This window comes from Lepidochelys olivacea (genome assembly GCF_965140295.1).
Source record: "Lepidochelys olivacea isolate rLepOli2 genome assembly, chromosome: 1".
Taxonomy (NCBI): domain Eukaryota; kingdom Metazoa; phylum Chordata; order Testudines; family Cheloniidae; genus Lepidochelys; species Lepidochelys olivacea.
The window spans coordinates 339,048,812-339,068,110 of NC_140411.1; the positions used below are offsets into that span (position 1 = coordinate 339,048,812).

General features: G+C 46.3%; 1 protein-coding gene across 8 annotated transcripts in view; it reads left to right on the forward strand.

Moving 5' to 3' along the window:
- Positions 1–19,299, forward strand: part of FRMD4A (FERM domain containing 4A) — a 411,923-nt gene that overhangs the window by 309,711 nt on the left and 82,913 nt on the right. For all 8 annotated transcript variants that reach the window (XM_084630503.1, XM_084630504.1, XM_084630502.1 and 5 more), the window contains exons 6-7: positions 3,998–4,054; positions 8,232–8,254. In XM_084630503.1, coding sequence (XP_084486629.1) covers positions 3,998–4,054; positions 8,232–8,254 — 80 coding nt within the window. The remainder of the gene's footprint in view (positions 1–3,997; positions 4,055–8,231; positions 8,255–19,299) is intronic.

Below are 19,299 nucleotides of genomic sequence, written 5' to 3' on the forward strand. Positions count from 1 at the left end.
CTCCTGACTCCAAATCCTGGCTGCTTTTGAAACCCCCCAACAACTAACGCTGTCAAAGCCCGTTAGAGACAAGGCCCATGGGGTTTGGGGATGTTGCCCGTGGGGTTTTTGGACAGCCGCATGGTCCCTTGGCTGAAATTTGAATCCATCTAGCACCGTCTCAAAAGCTTCCGGCTGTGTTATTTTTTAATTAAAAAAGCGAAACAACCTGCCGCATGCTAACATGTGTCTTCAGGATTTCCTAGATCCCAGGCAGGAATGAGAATGAGGGTTCCTGGTGGGAAGGTCTGGGTTCCCCACACCCCAACCCCACAGGAACCTTCGCACACAAAGAATACAGTGTCTGTCAGGGTTGCTAACCGATGGCCCCATCCTGCTGCCCCTGGCAAAGGCCTCACTGACATCAGTGGGAGCGGGATTGGGCCCTGGGCCGACAGACCATTATCTGCATCTGTGATGCGATGGCGGGGACTCTGCAGGGATGGCAGCGGGGCAGGGTCCCATGAACCTAGCTCAGCAGTAACTTTGCAGAGCTCCGCTTTTCAAAGAGGCCACGGTTCGAAATGCTTACTCAGCCCACTGGCGGCTCCAGCCGCCACCGGCTCTGTACGCAATGCACTTTGGTGCCCAGGGACCGTCCTTTGGGAATATTGCCAGGAAAAGCTTATGCTGCTGTTCTTATTCTGGAGGAGGCTTAATAACAGAAAGCGGAGGGGGTGGGGGGAGTCTAGAAATCTGGGTCGATCTATTTCCGTCTGACCTCTCCTGAAACCATTACTTTGCACATTCAAACCTACTGTCATCCGAATACAAAAATAGCCCTCTCTGATGGCAAGATTCCCTCCCGGGGCCTTCCCAGTCTGACTTCCTGCCTCCCTCAGGTTTTGGTTTGTTTTACAACATGTGTTTGAATTTTAGTGCCTGTGAAAGATGCTGGGGAAAAGCGAGTTGCTCTTCTCAGTCGGAGGCCAGGCCGGGGCGATGCTGTGGAGAGATCGGCCAGGGAGCCAGAAGGGAGTTCAGTCTCCGTGCGTAGACAGTGCTTGGCCACACTGCAGTGCGATGGTGGATGGGAACTGGGCAGAGGCCACCAAACAGCCATGGAACTGCGCTAAGGAGGGCCCCTCTGTCACTCAGTCCATGCATGGAATTCCCAGAGGCCTTCTGGGTACTGAGGAACGGGGCTGTACTCCCACTGGCCTGTGGGGCTTAGCTATACTGAGGGCTTTCTATAGAGCGTAGCGGGTTTAGTTAGTAAGTGCCTGCTTAGAAGGTGAGCTCCCTGGGGATTTGGTACGTGTCTGGGCATGTCAATCCTATACCAATTGTCCAGAATAATAGGCAATAATCATTCCCATTGGCTTGAGATCCTTCCTTACACTGCAGGGCTTCTACTGCTCACCTAGCCATCACCACGGATGGCTCCTGGAAAACTGGGGTGAGGAAATATGTTCATTTGGGGCCAGGTCATGCCTGGCACCGGCCATGGCTATGCGGAGAGGGAGCAAGCATGAGGCGCTGTCCCCCATCTGCATGGTCCTTATGGCTGGGTCAGGCAGAATCAGAATCTCTGCACTCAGTGGAGTGCCAGGACAGTGCCATTTCTGCGTTCCCTGGGGCTGCGCAGTGCCCCAAAAGGAGGGGGAGACACGGGTAGAGCTGGCTGGCTGCAGAGCAGGGCATAAGCTGTACCCTGAAAGAGGTGTAGGAGAGAATGTATTGCCTCTGGGAGGCCTTTTGGCTCCTGATGCTGTGTGTCTCCCTCTGCTTCTCTTGGGGTATGTCTGCACTGCAGCTGGGAACGTGCCTCCCAGCCTGGATAGACACCCACTCGCTGGAGCAGACTAGCGGGTGTCTGTCTGCCCGGGCCGGGAGACATGCTGTCAGATGCAGCGCAGACAGGCTCTTGGGATTCTGCAGCCCCACACCACCCCTTATCATGGGCTGTGCCTAACTGGGCCCTGCCTTTGTGCTGATGTAACTTGCACCCCCCACCGCGTTCCCTTGGTGCATACTCATCATTCGTGAAATCACCCCAAGTTCATCAAACACTGAAGCAGCAGCAGAATCCGGGGGAAGCAAGAGGAACCTCTTCACTGCAAACTACAGAGCCTTTCTTTGCTCCCACCTCAATGCAACCCCCAGTGGATCATCAGAGAGGCGGTGAGGTAAGCTGCTTTTCTAGAAAGCTGGCTTTGCTGAACCACAATGCTTACACAAGAGTACCTCTGTTTGCCAGGGACAGAGCCAGCACAGCTCTTATGGCAGTGGTCCCCAAACTTTGTATCTCGCACCCCCCCTTACCTCTGTCTGCGTCCCCCCTCCTGGAGCTGCAGCCCCAGCGCCAGGGGGCTGAGGGAGTGCGGACAGGAGTAAGGGGGCTGAGGCTGGGGCCACAACTAGGGGCGGGCATGGAGCCCCGGGCGCAGGGCTGGCAGCCAGGATCCCTGGAGTGGGGCCAGGAGTGGAGCCCTAAGCACAGGGCTGGCTTGGGTGGCGCTCCCTCCCCGACCTCTCTGGGGGCTGGCCCAAGCCCCAGCCACGCCCCCCTGAACATTCCTTGGTGCCTCAGTAGGGGGGCACACCCCTCAGATTGGAGACCTTTGTTTTACAACTTGTGAAATGAGCTGTGTCCATTACCTGCATGGAGTGTATCATCTAAATTTAGATCTCAGGTCCCGGATGCACCTTTCTTTCCAGAGACAGTAAAGCAATTCAAACATGAACTTAAATTCCGAGAGCCCTGCAGGAACGTCCAGAGTTGGAATCCGCCGTAAGGCGATTTGGACAAAGTAAGGCTCTGACCCAGGTGCCCCAGCAGAGCCCTATTGACCTCAGTGGAGTTGTGCGTGAGTTAAGGGCACTGCCCATGCAGATGCAATTGCTAGATCAGGGCCTACATCATGTGGCAGCAGAAAGAAGCACAGTTTATATGACTTCCCCGAAAGCTGAGGGAGACAAGGTGGGTGAGGCGATATCCTTTATTGGACAACTTCCGTTGGTGAGAGCGAGAAGCTTTCAAACTTTACGGAGCTCTTCTTCGGGTTTGGGAAAGGTAATCGGAGTGCCACGGCTAAATACAAGGTGGAAGAGATTGTTAGAGATGCTGGTTTGACGTGTCATTACAACCTCTAACCTGCTCACTCTCCTTTCTCCTATGCTTGCAGAGCGTGTTAATTGCCCACTTCGTTTTGAATATTTCTTGCAACATGTGTTAACTCCTTACATCTGTTTCCTGAGACCTGTTGCTTGGGGAGTCCAGATATGTGTGTTGTGGGGAGGGGAAGTTGAACTTGTGGCTGAAGCCAAAATCGCAGTTTCCCTTTGCTGCTTTTCTTGGTGCCTGGATCCCACAGTGATGAGCATTGTAAGGAAGTGCTTAGAACAGATCACATTTGACTACCATGCAATGTCAGGAATACGATTTCAGTGCAAAACCATAAATCAGTCCAGGCAGTTGTGGGAGAGAGATGGTTGTAATCAGCCCACTGGGTCTAAAACCTTCCTCCGGGAGCTCAGATTGGAATCCAGCATTAGCATGGGCTCAGCATAGCACTGGCTGGGAAATCTGAGGCCCGGTCAGTTTTGTGGGGCTCTGGATTTTATTGCAAACATAGCACACTGGGGGGGAAAAGCCATGTTCCCATGAAGCCTGAGTGGTATTTTGGGACTAGAAAAATATTACATACTACCTTCTCCTAAAAGCACATGGGAAAGAATGATTTCTCCTCCTCCCGCGCCCCCTCCCCTGCAACTCCTCCAATCCACCCTGGTTGAGCTCTGATGTCACGCTTCATTTACCAGAACAGAGTTCTGTGTATTTTGCTTTCTCCACATCGCTGTGAGCAGGTCCAGTTGGTCCCTGGGAGTAATGGGAACCCTTTGAAGCCAAGCCAGAGGAGAAGGCACATTTCACTGTGCAGGAACGAGCAAGTTCGTCTTGGGGGAGCTGAAATTTAGTGAACTCTGCTTTTTTTCCCTTCTCTTTTCTTCCTAGGAACTCATTGAGGTTGACAGCGAGGTGGTGTTTGAATTGGCTGCGTACATCTTGCAGGTAGGGGTAGCAGCTGTCTCTTGTTCCTTCTGTATCTGCGATGCTTAAATCTGTTGTTGGGGGTTCAGAAATCACAGACCCTCAGAGGGGGTTACACCAAGCATACAGGAACAGAGAAGATAGGGTGTATTTTGCCAAGCTAGGGGGGAAAAGCTGGAACGCTTTAGTGCTGGATTGTAACCCTGCTGTCCCAGCCGAGCGAGGGGCATTGATTTGCTGCGCTGCCCCAGGAGCAGGACGGGAACCAGCTGGAAGTGGATGTGGAAGTGAGCTACCCGGCACAGATTACTTCCCCATCCACTTCAGCTCCAGTGTGCTGGCTGGCACGCTGGGGCTGGAGCCATGGTTCTACTCACTCCCACCCCTGCCTATCCACTCCTTGCACACCTATGTGAGGAGGGGAATAGCAGCCCAGCAGCATATGCTGTCCTCCTCCTTGGAGATTCCAGCGATGTGTGCCATCCACACAGGGATGTAAGGGGGTTCGTTGCACCCCATCATTCCCCTGTACTGAAGTGTACAGTGAACCTAATTTGCATCCATAACTAGTGATACTTTGCACGTCTATAGCACCGTTCATCTGAGAATCTCAAAGGGCTTTGCGCACATTCGTCATGAATTAACCCTCACCACATCAGCAGGTAAGAACCCAGAATACAAGCCAGATCTCCTGATGCCCCAGACAGGGCTGTGCTCAACCGTTAGACCATGATTCTTTCCTTTCATATAGGGTGACCAGATGTTCCGATTTTATAGGGACAGTCCCAATATTCAGGGCTTTTTCTTATATAGGTGCCTATTACCCTCCTCCCCCCGTCCCGATTTTTCACATTTGCTATCTGGTCACCCTACTTTCATATGAGACATAAGTTTCCAAATTCGCTGACTACCCTGTGTCAGAGCCAACCCAGTATCTAAAGGAAACCTAAAGTGAAAATATTAAATCCAGTTTTGAAAAGCAAGGCCAGGTTCTGCTCTGTCACCAATTCTACAGTGGTGTAACTGCACTAAATTAGTGGAGTTGCTTCTGGTGGACACTGGTGTGGGAGGAGAATCAGGCCCACGGTTGTGCCTGATTTTGAGATGTGTTGAGGACCCACAACTCCACTTGAAGTCAGTGGGAGCTGCAAGTATCAGCACCTCTGAAAATGAAACCTTAAATTTCCACCTTAGGATTTGGCTTCAGAAAAGATTTGTCAGGTCTTATTTTATCCAAATTAAAAGACTGGCCCAAACTAAAACCCTGGAAAATTTGGATCTGGAACCAGATCTGAACTTCGTAGTTCAAGTCAATCTCCAGTTCAAAATGAATCACTTATTCCTGGGCACTTCAACAAGCTGGAAAGGGGATGGGAAGTTACATGGCATGGCGGGATTCCCTTGTCCACACAAAAAGAAAAGCAGTTGAGAGGCAGCTTTATACAGCCCAACAGGAAACACAAAATTCTCCCAAGGCTTCCAGTTCAACTGGGGATGAGGATTTAATATGTCTATAAGTATGTCTTCACTGCAATTAGCTCGAGTTAGCTATGTTCAAGTTACTCCTCTCGAGTTAGCAGCGTTCTTATGAAAACAGCTGCGTCCACACTGGTGCTATACTTGCTCATGTATGGCACAACCCATGGTTTTTCGTGCTCTCTTTTAACTCAGGTTTACTCTGCAATTAAGACAAGCCCTAATCCTTCAGCAGATGAGCAGCAAAGTTGTCTCAAACAGCACTGATTCCCTATCTGCCCTGTACCATTTGCACCTATGCAGAATGTTACCAAATCAAAATCCTCCATTCCCTCACACAGATGTAAATGGCCAGCATTTTGCACTGACTGCCCAAATGTAGATGACTGGCAAGGTGCAAGACTCTGGAATGTAACCTACAACCTAGAGATCAGGGTAAACTGAAGTGGGCCAAATCCAGACCTGTTGAGTGCAACTCCACTGGCTTCAGTGAAGTTACACCTGCTTACACCAAGATTGAAGTTGGGCCTATGATTTTACTGAGACCACCTCTTTATTCATGAAGAAGGGGGGGATGATGCACCAATTATCAAGAGTGTTTAGTAGTGTTTGTAGTTCAGTACAAGTGACCTGGCAGGAATAATTCATAAAGGCAGAGGGTGGGGGGTTTGGGGGCATGTCATTCTTTATGGGCGGTAATTATCATGGGAGAAGATCAGAGATAATGGTCAGCAGATTTCTTCTTTTTCTCCTCTTCTCAGAGCAGTTTTTAGTCTCTTTCCAGTCAACCATGAGACTCTGATCCTAAAGGATCCGTGTGGAACAGCCAAGCCATCTCATCAGCATACGTTAATAAATAGTAATCATTGCACTGTGTTACAGAAGCAATTAGTGCTGGGGAGTTTCATTCTTCATTAAGATCAATTTTAGAGTAATATAGCAAAAATGAGAGAGAGAGAGAGAGAAACAATTAAAAGCACATTATAGCAATTGCGTATTGGCCTGCTGGGTGAATACACATCTCAGACTGCAGGCTCATTGTGAGAATTAGTGCTAGGGATAGGAATCTATTGTTTGTCCCTGCATCCTAATGGATAACTTGAGCAATTAGCAACTATAGATGTAAGCCCCAGCCAGTATGCCACTGTATGCCTGACTGCTGTGATCTGAAGTATTTACCATCACAAACAAACACAGGATATTACACACATTGGGGTTGTAGTTTGAAGTCAGACTTAATGAAATTAAGCAACATAACTGTACTTTTATATGTGACCAAGTTGTAATTATTACAACCTTTGTGTGTGATACGCTCCAGTAGAGAACAAGGTGGATCGTTCAGCTATCTGTTTTGATTCAGTACCTGCAATGCAGAGTCAGCTTGGGTTAGCCATGCTGCAAAGTCAAACCCAAGTTACTGTGTCCTCACTGATTCTGCACTCACCCTTGTGTGTCGCTAGGACTTCTGGGGGCATATCCCAGGCTTCTTTGTACTGCAGTAGCCTGAGCAACTCTATGATTCATTCTTAGTGAATTTTGAGAGAATTTGTGTGTTCTGTGCACACAAGGGGACGTGTGGGAAGGCATTGGAGGACTGTCAGCGCTCAAGTGGTTCAGCTTGTGTCCTCCCTGCAATGTAAGTGGGATACCCAAATGAAAGCAGCAGCTGAGGTCTAGCCTGCACACCCAGCCAGGCTAACTAGCCCTGGTTTAAAGCACCACTAAACTTGTGTGAGAGGATTTTGTGCATGGACCGGAGGGGAATTACAGGCAACACCCAAGTAAGAGTTCAGGTTAGCTCTACAGTGAAGACATGCCCATTGTGGAGGCTCCATTACTGGCCAGTTGCAAACTAAATGATTACAATGCTCTGTCTACACTATAAATTTAATCATGTTAAAGCAAAGTGTGTAACTCTTGGTAAATGTTGACTTTCTAATGGCAGCCACTGTGTATATTGGGAATGTGACACAACCAATTTTGGGGATGCTTCAGATATCAAAATATGGCTACAAGACTCGAGCAGATACCAAATTCTGGTACTGATGCCATCACTGGAGTGGAGCGCCACACACCAGTATAGGATTGGACTCTGATGTTGATTGATAGATCACAATGCTTTCATGGACGAAACATAAAATATATACTCAGTGTTTCCCAAAGTACTTAATTAGGTAGGAAGGACAGCAGTTTAAGAAAAACACTGTGTCTAACAAAAAGCAGAATGGGAAATTTAGATATGCAGAATGTAATTACTCAGACTGGAAACTGATCAAAGCAATGGGGCTAATACTTGCAAAAGGTCTCATGGGGTTTTCAGTGACCACAAGTCACTTGGGCTTTGGAGATCTTGTAGCAATGCACTTCCCCTTAACCACACAGAAGTAATGGTTTAGTACTAAGAACACACTTACTAATTCACCAGCTCTACTTCCTACAGCACTTAGCATAGGTATCCACTAACAGTGTAGAGTCATCAGCCCTAGTACTTGCTATGCCTAACCCTATTTGATTTGTAAGATCTGTCCAGATTGCAGCCCAAAGTGGTATGGCAAGCCCGCTTAGTTTAAAGGGTTGATACTGACATTACCACTGAAATTTGTTAAGTAAGGAAACTATTGTTGACTGATATTTGTAAGTGACAAATCTAGAAATGTATCTTTTCTGAATTAAATGTTGCTATTTTAGTGACAACTATTGGGTTTTTTCCATCTTTTTACAGGAGGCGAAAGGAGATTTTGCAAGGTAAGTTTGTTGAAAGTTCTCTCAGTGCCATTATTTGTTCTGACAGTGAAATTGATTACATCTGCTGGAGGACTGATGTGACAGTTTATAACTGTATTGCAATGGGGAACTCTTCACACTGTTAGCCTAGACATTATATTTCCTGTAATAACTTAGGTCCAAAATGCTGCCCTGGCCCAGACCACATATTGAAAACAGCATTGTTTGTGATTACATTGTTTATGAATTTCTTGATGTGTTCGTGAAGTTCAGGAAACAGGGTAGCCTGCAGAAGGAAATTACTGAGGAAATGACTCCCCCACAGTCCGTGTTGTAATATCACATGTCCAGTGGGACTTGATGTTAAAAGTCTCTCACTAACTGGTATTAGGTGGCCTCTGCATGGGGGGACCTCTTAGTTTGAGCCTGATTTTCAGAAATGCTGAAAAATTTCCCCTGTGGCTGGGGTTAGATGACTCGGGGGATTGTTAATGAAACGTACAGCATCTGAGTTACCAGCACAGATCAGGTCCAGGTCAGTAGTGACTGAAAGTCATTATCATCTGATGGCTGTTCAGTGCCCTGTGTAAAATCTGTGGATGCTCTCACTCTGATACTGAGCAGACCTAGGTCCATGTTACAAAAACAAACCCCACCATAGATTACGCTGTACTGCTCTCAAACTGACTGCACCTGGAGTCACCATCAATCATCCTTGCGGCTGATCTCAGAAGGAAAGCCAGCAAATGGTTGGGCAGGGAGGCATCCCCTAGAGAAGGTCCCTCCAGTCAAGGCTGAGATGCATTGGCAGAATGCTCACAGTGCTACTGGGATGAACAGAAGATTGTGACTAAACAGAGGACCAGATAAAACGAGACTTCATTCTCTGGCTCTGGCAGGCTAGGATCTTTAAGCAGCACTAACATAAACTTAATTTTTTTTAAAAACTGGAAAGATGGAACGTGCATTACAAATACTGTAACCTCGCCCTGCAACAACCAGGAATGTGAGATGACACTCAACAAAAAGGAACTTTGGTTCTGCCCTATCATTTTTCAGAGTCCCAGTCGGCTTGCGAAATCCTGACATGTTTGTGACAAGGAGACACAAGCCTGATCTTGCTTCATTTCTCAATTCCAACCATTTCAGAGCAGTGTGATTATCAGCAGTGCCATTTAGTTAGGTAGCTAGGAGAGACATTCAGCTATTTTATCATGCAGGCTGATTTAAAACACATTGTCAAGTGAGGGATGCTTTCCCAGTTCAATCAAACCCCATGATAACCACGTCCTCCATAGCACACACAGGGTTATGAACAGCAGAGTGTCCTGTACATAAAAAAACATGCACAGGCTGGACTTGAATAAGGTTGAGGACTGAGCAGTTTGGGTGAGGTGGTTCAGAGGATTGGATGTAGAACCTTTCACTTTTAGGTGTCCGATTCCAATCCAGTGCAGAGCTGGAAGTAGCAGTGGAAAGTTTTCACCAACTGAAGGCTGTTCATTGCTCTGTGTCAAATGAATTGGTCAAGTTTCAACATCACAGAAAACCTCACCCTAGGTGGGGCTAAATGGTCCTCCATGTGAGGGTGAAGGTAGTACCTAGTTTTTACATGGTGCTCTTCATCTGTAGATCTCAAAGCATTTTAAAAAGGGTCTCAGTATCCCCATTTTACAGATGGGAAAACTGAGGCACAGAGTGTGGCAATGACTTGCCCAAGGTCACCCAGTAGGCCACAGCTAGGAGTAGAACCCAGGTCTCCTGAGCCTACTTCTGATGCACAATCCAGTAGGCCACACTGCTGCAAGGTATGCTCCCTGTGTAGCCAACTAATTTTGATAGTGAATGAAAGTCTTCATTGTGTCGTGGTCTCTGTGAGTCTGATGGTCTCGGTGTAATGTCTGCTTTCCAAACCCCACCATTATAACTGGCACCCTGTTGGCGGTCTCATGATACAGAGGCCAAGATATGAATGGGCCTTGGAGACTGACCTCCATGCCTGTAGGCTGGGTTTGAGGCATGTTGTAGGAGCAACATAGGAGAAGCTTGCACTGCTTTATGCCCTTTCTCCAGGGACATCCATCCAGCACCTTTCATGAGCACTTCAAATTCACTAGAGAGGGTTTACTTATTGGGTGAAATCCTGACCTTACTGCAGTCAATGAGAGTTTTGCCTTTGACTTCATTGGGGCCAGGATTTCACCCACTGAGATCTGTGCTTATGGGTTTCACCAACACAGCAGTGTATGAACTTGAAGTCTTAGGGATAAATTCAGCCAGATGCAAGCAGGGGTAATTTTGTTTATAGACAATAGGAGTTGTACATATGTATGCGAGGGCTGAAGGTGGCTCCTGTTGTTACATATCTGTGTTTGAGGTAAATCATTGTTGAAATGTTGTTACTAATAGAATTTGTTATTGTCTGATATGGAGAAGCTTTGCAGTTACAGAGAGTCTTTGTTACTGAGATTTAAAGATTATATCTTGTAAATGACAGCATAAATTTCATGAAGGCTGCACTATTGAACTCTGCTTTCTGCAGAAACAAAGCTATCTAAGAGATGCATGTTTAGAATGAAAATGGAAAATTTCAACAAACTTACTGCCTGAAAGCAGTGTCAGATTTACCGCTCAGGAGACTAATGGTCTCTCTTTGGCCCCAATCCAGCAAAGCACTTAAGCGGGTGCTTAACTTTAAGGAAGGGAAAATTCCCACGAAAGCACTTGTTGCAGAATTCCTGCCTGTGGGGACTAGCGTGGTTTGATATCTAACCCTATGGTGCTGTGATCTTTACATCACAGCTTGGCATCAGCACAGTGCGATATAGGCATGATGACATCAAAACATCATCACCCTGCGAGGTGACGTCTCATGGTGATGAGGGTTCGTGCATTCTGAAAGTGATTTGGGAATGTGCAAACCCTCATGGAAATCAGAGGCGACCTCACAGAATCCAGGTGGCAACTTTCTGCCATTCTTACCTGATCAGTTGTCACCTGTTACATGACGGCTGCTCCTGCTGCAGGTCTTGGGGAAGATGAGTTGTCCAGTGCTGGGGCATGCTAGCCATCCTTTATTGGACTCTCCCTGCCTGTCCCAAAAGGGGATCATGTACCATTTCAGACACACAGCACCACAGTAAGCTCTCTGCTGTAGCTGCTCTAAGCCCATGGGAGAGAGCTCTCCCGTTGACTTAATTAATCCACCCCCAATGAGCGGCAGTAGCTATGTTTAAAAACAACAAGGAGTCCAGTGGCACCTTAAAGACTAACAGATTTATTTGAGCATAAGCTTTCGTGAGTAAAAAACCCAACTCTTCAGGTGCTATGTTGGTGGAAGTAGCTCTCCCTCTGGCATAGCACTGTCCACACCGGCGCTTAAGTCGGTGTAACTTATGTCGATCAGGGGGGTGGCTTATTCAGATCCCGGGGCCATAGGCACCGACTCCATGGGTGCTCTGGGGCTGGATCGCTCACAGGGAAAAAATAGTGGGTGCTTAGCATCCACCAGCCGATCAGCTGTTTGGCAGGCCCTGCTGATCAGCTGTTTTGCAGCAGGTGGAAGGCACTGTGGGGAAGGGGTGGAGCAGGGGTAGGAAGACGTGGAGCGAGGGCAGGGTATGCTCATGGGAGGGGGCGGAGCAAGGGCGGGGCCTCAGAGCGGGGGTGGGAAGGGCTGGAGTGGGGGTGGGGCCTCGGGCAGCGCAGCCTCACCCACCCGGAGAAAGGCGAGTCAGCACCTGTGCCCGGAGTGACATAAGTTATACTGACATAAGTGGTAGAATAGACACAGCCTTTGATTCAGGCGGCAGTAGCCGTGTGTGACTGAGATGCATTCTGAATGAGTTACAGGTGATGTGCGACCATCACCATTCAAAGCAAAGCAGATGGCTACGTGAGTCTGGAACCAATTGAAACCTTGGGTGGAAATTGGTTCCAGGGGCAGAGATGCACTCTGCTTTGTCCTTTGATGGGCAGGCCAGATAGCCGGTGTCTACAATGGGTAAGAGTTCCTTCACTGAAGGAAATGTTGGTGCTATAGTGAGTTTGCTGACAGACAGCCTTTGTGACCTAACTGTTAAGAATTTCAAAGGACAGGAAGCTCTGCCCCTCTGCCAGCCTACACGTCTGTGTGGCTTGGGGGCAAGGGCTTGCTCAGTGGCTATTCAGTAGCAGAATATCATACACCAAAAGCTGCCATTCAGCGGAAGTCTGTCTGCTAGCACCAGGGCTATACAAAAGACAGCAGCCACGCTGCAGCGCCACCCCTCAGCGCATTCCCTTGGACTCTGGCTTCCCCGACTCTCCTTCTGAACTTTCCCCTGACTATAAATGTAGAACAGAAAAGGTTATCACCAAATGTGCCTATTTTCCCACATTAGAAACACACAAGGACGCTTGTGTGCCGTGCTGTGAGCTCTCCAGTGTAGCCATAGCGAAAACACAGTGCATCAGCAACCCTGGGATGGAAACCCCTGGTGTGGGAGAGACAGAAAAAAATAAGCCATATAAGGCCCAGTGTTTGTTATCATCAGTCCTCTCCAATTCTTTAGATTCCAAGCAGAGTTCTACAGTAATTATCAAGGGCTCTGGAGTCAACAGAAGCATGATTGGGTCATTTTCCTGACTATCTCTTCAGATGGAGTTTTTCTGGCTACTGCCGACTGGGTTTCAAGAATTTCCCAACAAGTTCACATGGCTTGAGAGGCAAAACGGCAGAGGATGTACTACTCAGCTAGGTTTTTAAAGACAAGTTAAAGCCCTTCGTATGTTAAGGGAAATGGACGTGTCACCTTTGTTTTGGAGGAGTTACCAAAGGATATAGTTGTTTAGACTGAAAAATTACATATTCAGGCTCAGATTTCTAAAGGAGCCTATGGGAATGAGGTGCTCAAATCCTATTGACTTTCAATAAGAGATGGACACTTAGCTCTTGATTCTGTACTTTTTGAATTCAGTGGCAAAATTCCTATTGACTTCAGGCCTTGAATTCTCTTAGACTCATCGGCACTGACTCCAGGGGTGCTCCGGGGCTGGAGCATCCATGGGGAAAAAATGGTGGGTGTTCAGCCCCCCATCAGAACCTCCCCTTCCAGCGCCTCCCACCCACCAGCAGGCCCTGCCAATCAGTGCCTTTCCCTCCCTATCAGCACCTACCACCTGCCCTGGATCACCTGTTTTGCAGCATCAGGAGGCACTGGGGGGATGAGGGGGAGGAGTGAGCGCAAAGCATACTCGGGGGAGGGGAGGGAACACGGTGGGGAAGGGGCCGAGTGGGGGTGGGAAGAAGCGACGTGGGGCCTTGTTGAAGGGGTGGAGTGGGGGCAGGGCCTGGGCAGAGCCAGGGGGAGCACCCCCCAACAGATTAGAAACTCGGCACCTATGCTTAGACTCCTTTGATACACCCAGTCCTAAATCTCACAGACTGCCTCCCTCCTGGCACCTCTAGGTAAGACACTGGGAAATGCTGGGGTAGTTCCAGAAGACTGGAAGAAAGTTAATGCTGTGCCAATATTTTAAAAGGGTAAATGATGTGACCTGAGTAATTATAACCCTGACACTGATTCCAGGCAAAATACTGGTGCAGATGGTATTGGACTTGATTAATAAAGAATTAAAGGAAGGTAATATAATTAATGCCAATCAACATGAGTTTATGAAAAATTAATCTTGTCAAACTAGTCTGATATCTTTTTTCCGAGATTACAAATTTGGTTGATAAAGGAAAAGTGTTGAAGTAATAGACTTCTGTAGGGTGTTTGACTTGGTATGCATGACATTTTGATTAAAAAACTAGAATATTATGACAGTAACATGAGACATATTAAATGCATTAAAATATGGCTAAGCAGTCTCAAAATATAACTGTAAACGAGGAATCATCATCAGGCAGGTGTGTTTCCAGTGGTGTTCCACAGGGATCAGTTCTCGGCGCTACGCTATTTTGACAACCTGGAAGAAAACAAGAAATCATCACTGATAATATTTGCAGATGATCCAAAAATTGGGGGAGTGGTAAATAATGAAGAAGATAGGTCAATGATACAAGAGTGATGTGGCTCGGTTGGTAAGCTGGGTGCAGGCAAACAACATGCATTTTAATACGGCTAAATGTAAATGTATTCATCTGGGAACAAAGAACACAGGCCAATTTTTACAGGATGGGAGACTCTATCCTGGGAAAAAGTGACTCTGAAAAAGATATGAGGGCCGTGGTGGATAAACTCCCAGTCTGACATTGGGGCAAAAGGGCTAATGCAATCCTGGAATGTATAAACGGGGGAATCTCAAATAGGAGTGGAGATGTTATTTTACCTCTATATTTGGCACTAATGCAAAGTCTGCTGGAATAATGTATGGACTATAAGGTGGATAGAAAGCTGGCTAGGTTGTCAGGCTCAACGGGTAGTGATCCATGGCTCCATGTCTAGTTGGCAGCCGTATCAAGTGGAGTGCCCCAAGGGTCGGTCCTGTGGCCGGTTTTGTTCAATATCTTCATAAATGATCGGGAGGATGGTGTGGATTGCACCCTCAGCAAGTTTGCAGATGACACTAAACTGGGAGGAGAGGTAGATATGCTGGAGGGTAGGGATAGGATACAGAGGGACCTAGACAAATTGGAGGATTGGGCCAAAAGAAATCTGATGAGGTTCAACAAGGACAAGTGCAGAGTCCTGCACTTAGGATGGAAGAATCCAATGCACCGCTACAGACTAGGGACCGAATGGCTCGGCAGCAGTTCTGCAGAAAAGGACCTAGGGGTTACAGTGGACGAGAAGCTGGATATGAGTCAACAGTGTGCCCTTGTTGCCAAGAAGGCCAATGGCATTTTGGAATGTATAAGTAGGGCCGTTGCCAGCAGATCGAGGGACGTGATTGTTCTCCTTGACAAAGCCCTGGCTGGGATGATTTAATTTTGGATGGTCCTGCTTTGAGCAGGGGGTTGGACTAGATGACCTCCTGAGGTCCCTTCCAACCCTGATATTCTATGATTCTGATGGCCACAATTTACGAAGGATGTTGATAAACTGGAGAAGATTCAGAGAACACCCATGGAAATGATTAAAGGATTAGAAAACGTGTCTTACAGTGGTAGACTCAAGGAACTCAATCTATTTAATTTAACAAAGAGAAGATTAAGGAATGACTTGGTCACAGTCTGTAAATACCAACATGGGGAACAAATATTTGATAATCGGCTCTTCAATCTAGCGGAGAAAGGTGTAACATGATCCAATGACTGAAAGTTGAAACTAGACAAATTCAAGCTGGAATTAAAGGGTACACTGAGGATAATTGACCACTGGAACAGTTTACGAAGGGTCGTCATGGGTTTTCCATCATTGGACATTTTAAAATCAAAATGTGGATATTTTTCTAAAGAATCTGCTCTCTGAATTATTCTGGGGAAGTTCTATGGCCTGTCATCCCTTCTGGACTTGGAATCTATGAAAGTTTTGAATACTTCATCTGAAACATATTGCACTGCTATGGAGCCCTTGCCCTGGCAGAGCAGAGCATATTGCTAGTGTTTGAACTTTCCCCCCCAATTTAATCCTCCCTGATTTCGGGGCCTGATCCAGCACCTGTTGAAGTCAGTGGGAAAGCTCATGTTGCCTTTGGTTTAATGGAGGGTTAGGATTTTAGATCTTAAACAACAATGCCAAGAAAGCTAGCCACCCGTCACATAGAGTACTTGTCCCCCAGCTTGATTTAAAATAAGTAAATAAATAAATAAATAAATAAACCACTCTTTTTAAATAGCTCCCCAAACAGTCCATCTTTGTTAGTCCTTTTGAGTCAGGAATCACGATGCATTGGGAGAAAGCTACGCGAGTATCCCCTCACAAAATGTTGAATAGTGACAACAGCCAGGGAAGGAAGGCAGAGGGCTAATTTGCAACTAAATGACATTTTAAAATAATATACATGTTGGTGCCTGTTGTAATCTCGAAAACAATTATATGCTTAGTTTTAATCCCGTGTAATAAAACAGCATTTATGCAATTAGGGTTTAAGAATTACAGGAGCCAACATGCAGCCATTCATATTGCACCATAACAATAGTGATCATAAAACCTTGCTCCTGCAACGGCACCTTTTCTGCCAGAGTCTCAGAGCACATTCCTCCCCTTTTATTCAATGGAGATAATTATTAGACTGATAAGAATAGGGAGAGTTAGCCTACAGTTTCTTCTGTAATTGATGGTTGATATTACATGTAGCAGAAAGTTTCTGAATTTGCTGAGAGCAGATGGCACAAGTAACCTAGCTTAAAATTACTTGCAGGAATAACAGTATGTAACATGTTTCATTTGCTAAGCAACTTGTAAACGTCTAATTTTTGCAAAGCCACCCTGAGGTAGATAGATACTGTTATTTTAATGTACCAGTGGGGAGGTTGAGGGGTTAATTGACTTGCCTAAGGAGGGAGTCAGTATCGGAACCAAGATTAGAGCTGCGGAGTTCCGGGCTCCAAGCCTGTGCTTAGATCAGTCAGCCATACCATATTCTCTTTCTCTTACCCCCTCCCCTTTAAAATGGCTTAACTGACCTATAGATGGATTTTTTTATAATCTATGTTCATATTGTTGTTCAATCTTTTCCTTAATATAGTATAATTATCATTAATCATCATAACTAGCAAAAAGAAAAGGAGTACTTGTGGCACCTTAGAGACTAACCAATTTATTTGAGCATAAGCTTTCGTGAGCTACAGCTCACTTCATCGGATGCTCAAATAAATTGGTTAGTCTCTAAGGTGGCACAAGTACTCCTTTTCTTTTTGCAAATACAAACTAACACGGCTGTTACTCTGAAACCTGTCATCATATCTAGGTGACCAAATTGCTTGAGAGACTTGGTAATTATATATAAGGCAGCCTTGCACCTATAGATCACCAGTTCAAATCCACCCAAAGTCAGGTATTGGTCGTGATGGCTGTTTGGGATTCTCAGTTTATTTCTCGTGAGACCAGGGTCCTCACAATAAAAAGCAGTATCATGGCAGACTCAGCAGAAACCTAGAGATTGAATGGGCCATGGAATCTAAACTGCTGTCTCAGCCCGGGAGGTGATCCTCTGAGCTATACTTGGCAGGGTGGTATGAGCTTGAACTATCTCCGCTGGTGATGGACCCATTCTGTGGAACAGGAACACTCTGCCACCCAAAGTAACATTTACATTTAAAACATTTAAAGGCTGGATATTAGGAAAACCTTTTTCACTAGGAGGGTGGTGAGACACTGGAATGGGTTACCTAGGGAGGCAGTGGAATCTCCATCCTTAGAGGTTTTTAAGGTCAGGCTTGACAAAGCCCTGGCTGGGATGATTTAGTTGGGGATTGGTCCTGTTCTGAGCAGGGGGTTGGACTAGATGACCTCCTGAGGTCCCTTCTAACCCTGATATTCTATGATTCTGTGATTCACACTGTGTTGATGCTGTCCATGAAGGCCACCCCATCCAATCCCACTATTAATGACTTTTACTTTTCCTCTGATCCTTAGAAGACTTTTTGCCATGGTTCAATTATATCCCTCACCAAGGGAAGCATCAGAGTTCACAGGATTAGTTCATCCTTTCACAGGCTGTCAATACCAGTTCTGGGATTTCTCCAGCCGCTCAAGGGCAGTTCATCATCATTAGACTTGTCATCTGTTTGACAACTTTCTGGTTTGGGGCTTGGAACAGCCCATTTTAGAAATCACTTCCCTTTGTTTCCCAGATGTGTTTTGGAAACTTCTCAGACTTCCCTTTGTTGTTGGCAGATGAGACGGGTTGGATCACAGAAACCCCCTTGGGACTGCCACCTGATGTGCTGAGCCTACATCTAAGTCCGTTTTCCCTGGCAGCTTGGGACTTCACTGTCCTGCCTGGTTGTGCCAGACACACTAGCCTGCTACAAACACAGACCAGGTCTGAACCACATCCCCCAAAAGCTGCAGGCTTAATTGAAAACAGCTTAAGAAGTGTTCCTGTCTTTAACACTCAGATACCCAGTTCCTAATGGGATCCAAACCCCAAATAAATCCGCTTTACTCTGTCTAAAGCTATACAGGGTAAACTCATAAATTGTTCGCCCTCTATAACACTGATAGAGAGATATGCACAGCTGTTTGCTCCCCCCAGGTATTAATACTTGCTCTGGGTTAATTAATAAGTAAAAAGTGATTTTATTAAATATAAAAAGTAGGATTTAAGTGGTTCCAAGTAATAACAGACAGAACAAAGTAAATTACCAAGCAAAATAAAATAAAACACACAAGTCTAAGCCTAATACAGTAAGAAACTGAATGCAGGTAAATCTCACCCTCAGAGATGTTCCAATAAGCTTCTTTTACAGACTAGACTTCCTCCTAGTCTGGGTCCAGCGATTACTCAGTTACCCTGTAGTTGCTGTCCTTTGTTCCAGTTTCTTTCAGGCATCTCTTTGGGGTGGAGAGGCTATCTCTTGAGCCAGCTGAAGACAAAATAGAGGGGTTTCCAGGGGTTTATATAGTCTCTCTCTTGTGGGTGGAAACCCCTCTCCCCCCCTGTGTAGAATCACAGCTACAAGATGGCGTTTTGGAGTCACATGGGCAAGTCACATGTCCATGCATATCTCAGTTCTCTACAGGCCAACACCGTTGCCCACCTGTTAGCCTGAACGTTCCCAGGAAAGCTCAGATGTGGATTGGCATCTCCCAAGGTCAGTTGTTAGCTAAGTACTCCCAATTACTTGAATAACCCTTTCACACCATGTTGGCCAAATCTGCCTTAGGTGCTTCCTACAGCAAACACTTTAAATACAAGCATAGAGCCAACGCTCATAACTTCAGATATAAAAATGTTACATGCATACGAATAGGATGAATACATTCAGTCGAACATAACCTTTGCAAAGATATGTTACATGGCACATCTAGCATAAAATATATTTCAGTTATGTCATATTTACACTCATAAGCATATTTCTATAAAGCATTATGGGGTGCAACGTCACAGTAGAATTCAGACAAATTTCTTATATGGAACCTGCCTGAGCAGAGGTACAATGTGGGTGCTGGCTGCTTCTTGGAGAATTGACT